Genomic DNA, 11,244 nt, shown 5'->3' with positions numbered 1-11,244 from the left:
CAGACATGTCCTGGTCCAGCTGGTGAACAGACATGTCCAGGTCCATCTGGTGAGCAGACATGTCCTGGTCCAGCTGGTGAACAGACATGTCCTGGTCCAGCTGGTAAACAGACATGTCCTGGTCCAGCTGGTGAACAGACATGTCCCGGTCCAGCTGGTGAATAGACGTGTCCTGGTCCAGCTAGTGAACAGACATGTCCTGGTCCAGCTGGTGAATAGACATGTCCTGGTTCAGCTGGTGAGCAGACATGTCCTGGTCCAGCTGGTGAACAGTCATGTCCTGGTCCAGCTGGTGAACAGTCATGTCCTGGTCCAGCTGGTAAACAGACATGCCCTGGTCCAGCTGGTGAACAGACATGTCCTGGTCCAGCTGGTGAACAGACATATCCTTGTCCAGCTGGTGAACAGACATGTCCTGGTTAAGCTGGACATTATGTACTGTGTTTTATCACATTATGTACTGTGTTTTATCACATTATGCCCTGTGTTTTATCACATTATGTACTGTATTGTATCACATTATGTTCTGTGTTTTAACATGTCCTGGTCCAGCTGGTGAACAGACATGTCCTGGTCCAGCTGGTGAATAGACATGTCCTGGTCCAGCTGGTGAACAGACATATCCTTGTCCAGCTGGTGAACAGACATGTCCTGGTTAAGCTGGACATTATGTACTGTGTTTTATCACATTATGTACTGTGTTTTATCACATTATGTCCTGTGTTTTATCACATTATGTACTGTATTGTATCACATTATGTTCTGTGTTTTATCACATACCTATGTAATCTTACAATAGTAATACAACATGTAATACAACATTTTCTGTTGATGTTTTCTGTCGGTTTGTATAACACATGTGTGATACAAGCTGTTGTATCACCATACCAGCCGGAACTACAATGTACATGTACTATTTATGGGAATCCCCTTGTCATGGCGAACTGAAAAGTTTCCGGTATTTGCAAAAAATATCAAAGTTTATAAAATCGTTGTATCAACCTCTACCAAATACGGAAGGTATGACCACACACTTGTGTTTTTCAATCAGGAAGCACTCATTTATTGTGCGGACGTATATATTTACGAGTGCGCGGAGCGCACGAGTGAATATATACGTCCGCGGAATAAACTCATGCTTTCTGTTTCGTTAGAAAAACACAAGTGTGTGGTCTTGCATATTTATCACATAATGTTCTGAGTATTATCACATAATGTACTGTGTTTTCTAGTGAATATACCCATGTTTTATTCTTTGCGTATTGACCCATGTAATATGACCTATCAGCCCTGTGATTGGTGGTAAGTTTCAATTGTGACGTCACGTCTAGGACAAGTACATGACGTGACAGACTTTCGCACTGAAGTCAACATGGCGGCTTTTTACATTTCAAGGTTGCATAAAGACTTTTTTTACACAAATAAATGTTACACATCTTGATTATGTGAGAAAAAGGATATTATACTCGTTTCCATTTCATATGAGATTTGTGAAACGAGTCTGAGAATGTTTCATTTTAGCTCGCCAGAGACTCGCCAGATTGATAAATTCTTAGACACGTTTTATAAATCTAATGACATGGAAACTCATGTAAGATCCTATATGTATTACATCTATAGCAAAGGGTGTGTCCTTATTGTTCTTTAACATCAAATCCGCTCATCGCATGACAATACTAATCCTCTTAATTAGTCAAATAAAACATTAATGAACACTGGCTAGTTGTATAAAATTAATTTTTCTGTGATCTGATAAAATTTCGCTGGTGTGCAGTCCTTATGATACGGTAAAACAGTTTATAAAGAGCCTATCTATTCGATCCGCCTACATATGTACTGTATCACACCTGTCCTGTTAAAGCGGACAGTCACACCTGTCATTTCCCACCTCTTACTGACGCTAAACAATGACAGTATACAAGGCCTGCCACGTAAATACTCTGATGACGACCTGTCTCTACCATAAAGGACAACTCCACAACAAAATTGTATTAGGGAACAAAGCCCAGATATAAGCACAATTTACCAATCATATGATTCGACCACTAAAACGTTCTTGAATAGTCGATAATTCCTGAGCCTGTTAGTGGCACACCCACTACTTTCTGTGTCCTGTGTTGTGTCCAATTTTCCAAGACTCCTGTGAGCATACATCTGAGCTAACAAGAGTGATTTATTTAAGTTTAAATAACCTATTTCATAATAGTTGTAAAATAAACATTTTCATATATTGTTTGTATTCATGAATGGAAGGTTTGTACGATCGCACTATTTCTTTTGTCTATACTCCATTACTTTAAGCATACGGAGTTGATATGCGACTGCTGACCATTACCTCCATTCTCGCGTTGCAAGGGTTCTGCTCTCGAATATTTCATGACACAATAGAAACACGGCTAGCTATTTGATTGATTTTAGGTAAAACAATCTGACCAATCGCTAGGCTGTCCTGGAGGAACTACATAAACTTTCAATATCTGTCGATTTTACCGTTACGCTTCCGCGCGATTCATCGTTCTTCGTCAAAGACATCAGGCGAGTTTACGATTTCGTCATGACATAGTCCGTGATTGTAGAACTCATATTTGTAGCTAGAGCGGAATTCGAAGCTGGATTTCCTCACAATGGGAGAGGGGTGGTCAAATTTCCAACTTGTACCAACAGACACCTGATACTAAACTTAATCTGTAATAATCTTACAGCTAAGTGATACACCGCGTTCAAACACGCATAATATTATATTGTACATAAAAACAATAGAAAAACAACTGCCAGAGGATTGCAACACCGAATCGCGTAGCCCATAAACAACCGCAGCTCTGACCATTGATCCGTCGCAGTCTCTTTAAGAAGGCGGTACTGATGTTGTAGTGGTCAACGTACGTTTTCTGAAACCCTGGAATATATATTGACAAGATCGTATCTGACCACTCGTTTGGTTGAAACCTGTCCATTGAAGAATACAGGGGAAGCATGTCGATTGTACCGTTATGCTGCTAATTGATTCTTTCAATATACAAATTAAAATAAAACTAGGAAACTCGTATATGTTTTCAAGATGGCGAGTACAGAGCAGAGCCTTCAAATTTGTCATGACATATTCAAGCGGTCAGAGAACAGGAGAGAGCATGACTCCTTTGATTTCGAAGATGTGTTTAACCTTTTGCTTCCCATGTCAGCAAAACGGACTTTTTATCAGTACCTACACTTTGTTTGTCATAGTGATGTAAATGAAGATATAAACATGTTTAATGCATTTTTAACTAACAAGAAAGTGGTATTGTTTAAAGTTCTCCTCATATTTAAGTGAAACGACAAGTGTGTTTTTTTAAAACAAAAGTGTAGGGCGTAAACCACCTTAAGGGCTTCCCAACCTTCGCAATGCATAGTTTTTTTCTGGTCGTTATTTCGATTCAGCACTTCCGTATTGCGTATTGAGCATCTTAGTATATGTACCGTAGTGTAAATTAAAATAACGCCGGGTAAACAAAAGTACACATGCGTGACGATGATATGTAATCACATGTACTTCAGAAATGAAAGTTCAGATACAAAGACATAAAATGACTCACAGGAAGACAGTGCCATGAGACTAGACGAGACGGACATGTACATATCACGTGCTAACACCATTTCACAAGTTCGAGGTCGTTACGACTGTTGCTGCGGAGCGAGTTACTATACGCTCTATCGAGTGTATCATTTTAACAATTGCAGTACACTTTCTCTGTGAAAATAGTATTTTGTAACATATCAAGATCCCCAAGAAAATGTATGTGTAGGTGCACATGCGAACGACAGACATATGTTCCATGGCATGCGAACGACAGACATATGTACCATGGCATGCGAACGACAGACATATGTACCATGGCATGCGATAGCCTGTGGTTATATATGCCCGACATGTAAATCAACCCTGCTCTAGCGGGCTGTGGAATGATGTCCCAAATTTTCATGAATGAGAGCAATAAAAGTTCCATAAAAAACAATAACTTGACAATTTTGATATAATTTTTAATTTATTCCCATTATATACGTAAAATAGAAATAACTATTATTTTGTAAATTATTTTGCCAGTAATATGCCATATAATTGACACACGTACACATAGTTTAATATTAAATAAATATCGTCTTATCTTACGATATATAAGTTACAGCGATTTAATGTTATGTATTTGAATGGTATATAAAATATTTTTATAGGTATCCTTAAACACAGTTTCATTAGATTTTGAGTTATTGAAGAACATTTGACGGTATCGCACAGTGAAATCGACTGACACGTCAGTATCTCGTATGCCCCTTCTCGCGCATCGGTTACATTCTCTTGTGCATGGAGTTCATCAGTGCATTTATCATTCTAATGGGAATATTGTTCCACTCTTCCAACAAGGCAGTCCTTCGTTGGTCGGGATTAGCGAGGACATTCCGACCCCCGACCCNTTCGATTAGAAAAAAATCTAGCTTGAAAATTGGGGGATGTCGTTGCACAAATGGAACTGCAACCGGGCAGTGTATTTCCTCCCTACATCTTACGGCGATAAATTACCTGGCTACCACAATGGTGACTTTAACTCCTGCGATATTCCTCCTCAGACCATAACCGAACCACCCCTAAACATGTCACTCTCAAAAACGCAAGCGTCGTCAAAGCGTTTCCGACGACGTTGGTATAGACGACGTCGATCGTCCGGACCAAGAAATCTGTGAAAACGACCCGTCTCTATTGCTTCATTGGAAACGTCTGGTTGCATGTGTCGCCAACCAAACCATACGGCGTGCACGAGTGAGAGGCAGACGTACGTAAGAACGATCTGCTTGGAGACCAATCTCGCGCAGTCGGTACCTTACAGTTTGGGGTTGAAGGTGGTGATTATGATGCCTACCGTATTAATAGCTGTTTCAGTAGCAGTAACGTGGCGATTACGCGCACAGGTGAGCGAGACGAATAGCTATCTCTTGACGTCGCGTCGTTACGCGAGGAGGTCCCGATCGCGGTCTGTCGGCAACCCTTCCGGTGTCTCTCAGACGACAGACAAGTCGTTCTATGGTGGAAACATTCACACCGAACTGCATAGCAACCTGTTGTTGCCTTTGACCTGTCATTAGCAATGCAATAGCCTGGCCCCTCTGAACTTCCGTCAGCACAGTGATCGATATACTCGTCTGACTGGTTTTAATAATTGTAGGCCAAGCAGTTAAATAAATGTTGCATATTGTGTTAACCTGCGTTTCTTGCTCCTTTCAGTTTGTAAAGTACAGGTTTTGAGATTTCCCCTGAAAACATACCAATTTAAGCAAATCTTATATCTAAATTTTCGCTTAATTAAAAGAAAATACATTTATGTGAATTTATTGGTAAATATATTGAATACCACCTTTCTTTACCTTAACTTTAATACATGAATGTGTCTGTGTGTAAAAATTATCATCGAAAGACAAATTTCTAATTTCAATACCATGCAAAGTCTGACCAATCACGTTAGCGGTACGTCATTTCATCGGATACCTAAGATAAAGAAGCGACATCATGCACTTTATGGTCGAGATATTCGTTAGCATGAGAAAACAAGGTAATCAATGAGCCGAGAATAATTACTTTTACGTACACAGTAAAACCATCTTATATTGCTTCTATTTACATAAATTTGTCTGATTATCATCGTTCTGAATAAAAATAAAAATGGAACATTGAAAACTGTTTGTGTCTAGCTGTAAAAGTAGAATGACATTGAATCGAGAGGCTTGTGATATTAATGTACCTACATGGATATGTACGTCAATGTGAATACAATAAAACATCAAGACATAGGCTTTTTTTGCTATTTCAGAAAAGGTGGGAGACAACGCGACTGTACATGTCTTTGAGGATCGATGTTATCTGTTCGTGAGACAGAGTTTGAACTGGTCCAACGCTCAGGTAGTAAAAGAAACAAGAAGCTTTATTTAAAGTCGCACACATATTTACGTGGAAGCATTAGCTCTTGAGAGTTAATACTGCGACAAACACAAGTATATATAATAACAATAACATAATATAATAATAGTAATGAGTTATATATATTATCACAAACATTTTTTTACATTTACAGAAAAAACACACTGTAGAGTGACATGCAAATTTGATAAATAATATATTATTTTATTTATAAAATTTACATTTGACACTATATATAATACATGATATTAATTATAATAATTAATATCAATTGCACAAATGTATATAATAATATCACGGTGGAAAAAAAACACCCCACCATACTCCAGGTTTCTAAGGACATGTAGTACTTGTACACCTGCTGTTAAAAAGTTTGAATTTACGACAGTGGTGTTCAAACGGTTTTCTTGGTAAAACTCCTTCACAAACTCAGAAAAGCATATATAAACAAGAAAAACAGATAATAAACATCCGTTTTGAGAAAGTACAAATGCTACAGCTCACAAACTTTGCCTATAGTTCCAACTAATACCCTGCCTAGCCTCAATACTGCATTGTTATTTCACTTCGTTATGATAATTGTTTGGGTCATTTTGCTATGCATATTGCTGTTTCAAAAATGTGCTAGAGTAAGTGAACTATAAGTGTAATTCCTCGATATGTATCTTATCCACTTCCTTTTAAAAAATATTTCCGAATTCTCAAATTTCGAAGGTACGCTGTGTTGTAATTATTTAAGCAATAAACTGCATAGATGTGGCAGACCAACTGGTATAACTGCCACATGTGTCACAGACAAACTGAATGGTGCGGTCCGGCATGTTGTTGATGTTGATCCTGCAACCGGAGAAGGTTGAATTGGTGAAAAATCCAGGCGTAAAATTGTTTGTTGATCTCACACACATTTGAGACAGGCAGCTGGTGTTAGGGATCAAAGCAGAAGATACCGATAAGTTCGGTAGTGACACTGTTAAGTCGCTCGGAGGTGCAAAGACCAACTTCAGTTATAGTCTCATAAGATGAAGCTGCTATTGGCAGTACTTTAGTAGTAATATAGAAGGGCTTTTCCGCACCAAATGTAAATATATACCGATGATGCTGAGTATTGCCTATGTGTTATTAAGCTGACTTATCTTTCTTTCTTTTACCATGATGTCTTATGCTTATGTAATTTTAATGGAAGTATCCTGTTTGAACATATTTATTAAAGAATCCTGCATTTTTATGTCAGTTTATTCAGGCCAGTATGTGTTAAATGTCATTGCGGATTTGACAAGATTTATAGCATCTCAGAAGTCTTACTTTATATGTAATATTCGATTAATGTTTTCACTAAATCAAGATGGCCGCCAAAATTTGCATACGTTTGAATTACACATAGACAATTATCTTAACTCTGCTATTAAGGCAAATCATATTTTTTGTTAACCATGATCATTTCTATTTTATGTGTTATACATTTTAATTGAACCATCAGGACAGGTGTCAATTGGTGGGAGCGAACCTTGTATCCGTGATGAGCCAGGATAAGCAAGACTTCATAGTAAAAGATCGAAGTAAGTAACGGCCATGGTAAGGAATTCGTCCTCGTAGGGGGTACGGACTTGTCGGGCTGTCGGGGGCTCATGTCATCACTTTGTCTGGCGAATCCATGCATGACAATATCCTAGCCGGCCAAAAAGGAACAGGAAATTTGTTTATCTCCGTCAAAGGACCCGGTAAAGACTCGTGGAATTGCTCTATTTTCCTGAGGGACACAAAAACATCTTTATGTCCTCAAAGTGCCCGGAAAACCGAAATCCGTTTTTTAAGGAATACAGAAACATCCTTCAATCCTTTTATGTACCCAATGGGACCTAATCGGAAACAACCGTCCTTTTGGTTTACTCGAAACATCCTGTCTGTATACATTTTCACTGACTGCCTGATCATAGATGAAGGCCGCTGTTCATGTATCTCTAATTTATGAATAACACTCGAGCTTTCGGGATGAATATGAAGTAACTTGGTTAGTTTCAGTATATATCGTAAGTTCTGCTCTCGTCGACTAATGTTTACATACTTGTAACTCTCGTGGTTTCCCTATGGAACACGTAGTTGATATCCATTACGTGCCTGGTGTCTCCAGACAACAATAAGAATTATTCATTGTTGTGTTGGAGCATACTGATGTTGTGTTGGAGCACACTGATGTTGTGTTGGAGCACACTGATGCTGTGTTGGAGCACACTGATGCTGTATTGGAGCACACTGATGTTGTATTGGAGCACACTGATGTTGTGTTGGAACACACTGATGTTGTGTTGGAGCACACTGATGCTGTGTTGGAGCACACTGATGCTGTGTTGGAGCACACTGATGTTGTGTTGGAGCACACTGATGTTGTGTTGGAGCACACTTATGCTGTGTTGAAGCATACTGATGCTGTGTTGGAGCACACTGATGTTGTGTTGGAGCACACTGATGTTGTATTGAAGCACACTGATGCTGTGTTGGAGCACACTGATGTTGTCTTGAAGCACACTGATGCTGTGTTGGAGCACACTGACGTTGTGTTGGAGCACACTGATGTTGTGTTGGAGCACACTGATGTTGTGTTGGAGCACACTGATGTTGTCAGTTTGGGATGCCGAAACAGACTGCCGAAAAAAATGAAACAAAACTTATCATTTCAGGAACCGTATGAGACAAATTAAAAAGTGACTTGCCACCATTAGCTCAAAGTGTGGTGGTAACGTGATCTCGCAGATTTTTCGAAGGGGCTTGGGGCAGAGTTGAATTCTTGTGCAATTAGACATATTGTTCATTCTTTTGGAGAAAACGAAACATTCGTCGTAAGGATAGCTCTACTGTGCTAACTTTCTTTGTTCCAATTACGCCATTCCTCAAATAACATGCCCGGTCAGTGTGTTACATTATTGTATAATATAAACACACACTTCTATTTTCTATTCTTTACTAGTTTATGTTTATTACATCACATGACTATGGTAATGTTTAATATGTTCATTAGGTGCAGTGTGGATAGGCGCCAGAAGGACAAAGACGGATAACAAGTACGCTTGGATCGAAAATGACCTTCTACTGGATGACACCTATACCAATTGGAACCCAGGACAGCCAAATACCGATTACGAAGATTGTGTCGTTGCATATGTTCCAGGAGGATGGCATGACTATCCCTGTTCACAGCTATTTAGATTCGTATGTGAACTGTGATTAATCGACTGAGGATACACAGTACCTTACACGTGTACATATACATTGAAACCTGTCTATAAAGAGCATTTGTCTTTATGATATACTTGATAAGTTCTTGCAACCACATTGGTCGATTCCTAAACATATGAACAGTTCTCAAAAACCAATGAAGACAGGTTTTCCAATGAATATTGATTCTAAATAAAGCCTTTAGCGGAATTTCCTTCCCTTAAACAATTGTTTGATAAAAAAAAAAAAAAAAAAAAAAAATTTTTTAAAAAAAAAAAAAAAAAAAAAAAAAATCTTTTAACATTAATTTTTTTGTATTGATATATGATTGATCGACATATTCATAGTTTACGTCAACGTAAATGTAATTCATATATTTTATCGACATATGTCTGAACTTTCCAAGATACTTTTGCCGAGATATTTATCTCGTTAGTAGACAATTCGGTTATTTATTGTGTTAATGCTCGAGCACTTAAATTTCTGGTAAACAAAATCTAAAATGAGACTTAATCTAAAACCCCGAGGGTCGGGATTCACCGATTCCCCGTCTAACCTGTTTTTTCTCTTACCCTGACGACCCTGTCATACACATAATGAAATGTTGATGTTACAGGCTCTATGCATTGCTGACGTGACAATACTGCCGATAAAGGATCAATTTAACCAAGAACAAATTTCCAAAAGCTGATTTAGCATCTCACTAAACGAATTCTTAACACGGTGTAAAATTTGAAATCTCTAAATTGATGTTAATTATTCTGATCCACTTATCTATGTTTGTTACTTTCGTTGTAACTGCTGTGCTTTGAACACATCAATTTCGGTGGGAGACACTACTTGTTTACAATGGATGCATTTTACGGATCTTCTTCCGAGGGCCACTTTCAGGACAACAATATTTCATCCCTGAGACCTATTGTTCGTGGCACTCACTGAGATGAGACATGTGTTACGGCACGATTTCTCACCCCGACACGATTTCTCACCCGATATATACTCAACAATCGATATATACTGCTGACAACACCCCGATTGAAATATAGAGCCGAGGTGAGAAATTGTGTCGGGTGAGAAATCGTGTCGCCTATGCCCATATAGATTGCAAAATTTCTCACCCGGGTGAGAAATCGTGCAAAATTGCTGCGTTCGCGACACATTTCTCACCCGGGTGAGAAATTTTGCAATCTATATGGGCATAGGCGACACGATTTCTCACCCGACACAATTTCTCACCTCGGCTCTATATTTCAATCGGGGTGTTGTCAGCAGTATATATCGATTGTTTATACGGCGCCAAAAAAACGTGGATCATATATATAAGATCGTGACGTCACAGATGAATTGGACCCGCCTACTTCCGGAGACGCGGAGACGTGAGTTATTGGAGAGCGAGTAATAGACTGTCACACAGTTAATACGTTTACGTTTGATAATCCTGACGAAATTACAAAATGATGACGTCAGAGAAAGGCCTTGTCATTGCGTGGGTGGGGGCCACGTAGTCCTATGAGTCATAGACTATCACACAATTAATACGTTGACGTTTGAATCCTGACGAAATTACTAACTGAATGATGACTGTTAGGATTTTAAATCGATTCGAAAGATGTATTTCGAGATAATACAGTATACGATCTACTCGAGACGTACATCCTTTGTGCAAAGATTATACCGTGGCGTTCCGGCGGTCTTTAAGCCTTTCGATTCACAATTTAATTAGCAACTTGTGTCACACAGTTTATGTGTGTCAAAATAAAATAGTCCAATGGAAATATTGAAAACGGAATATGGCTGTACATGTACATCTCTCCACATTTCTTCCAAACCACAATTCTTCCAAATTAGTGATAGAATGTGACTTTTTATGGATTTAACACTTCTTACACTTAACGTGAAAGTGTATTTGAGCACAGGATCTGAATTTTTTAAGTAACAATTACCTTGACCTTAAAAACGTTTAAAACCCCTATTGCACATCTGCATATCACAGTGTATCCCTATTCCAAATTTGTAAAATATCTGTCCGAATTAAGGACTGTAACAATACCCCCCTCTCCCCTTTTGTGTTCAGTAAGGGTGACCTTGAT

The 11,244-nt window shown here is 38.7% G+C and overlaps 1 protein-coding gene and 1 long non-coding RNA gene across 2 annotated transcripts; one reads left to right on the top strand and one right to left on the bottom strand.

Annotated features, from left to right (window-relative positions):
* Positions 1-54: 54 nt before the first annotated feature.
* On the bottom strand, positions 55-691 carry LOC110447262. Its single transcript, XM_021492835.1, has 2 exons — positions 541-691; positions 55-412 (listed from the first exon to the last, which is right to left on the bottom strand). The coding sequence occupies exons 1-2, from the start codon at positions 646-648 to the stop codon at positions 182-184; spliced, it is 339 nt and encodes a 112-aa protein (XP_021348510.1). The 5' UTR covers positions 649-691; the 3' UTR covers positions 55-181.
* Positions 692-4,477: 3,786 nt separating this feature from the next.
* Positions 4,478-9,401, top strand: LOC110447259. The gene is made up of 3 exons (XR_002462573.1): positions 4,478-5,926; positions 7,422-7,500; positions 8,958-9,401. It is a non-coding gene; the product is annotated as an uncharacterized LOC110447259 (long non-coding RNA).
* Positions 9,402-11,244: the final 1,843 nt, after the last annotated feature.

This window comes from Mizuhopecten yessoensis, unplaced genomic scaffold (genome assembly GCF_002113885.1).
Source record: "Mizuhopecten yessoensis strain PY_sf001 unplaced genomic scaffold, ASM211388v2 scaffold3253, whole genome shotgun sequence".
In the NCBI taxonomy this organism is placed as follows: Eukaryota; Metazoa; Mollusca; class Bivalvia; order Pectinida; family Pectinidae; genus Mizuhopecten; species Mizuhopecten yessoensis.
The sequence above is the reverse complement of the archived record's forward strand: the minus strand, read 5'-3'. Positions and strand labels throughout refer to the sequence as shown.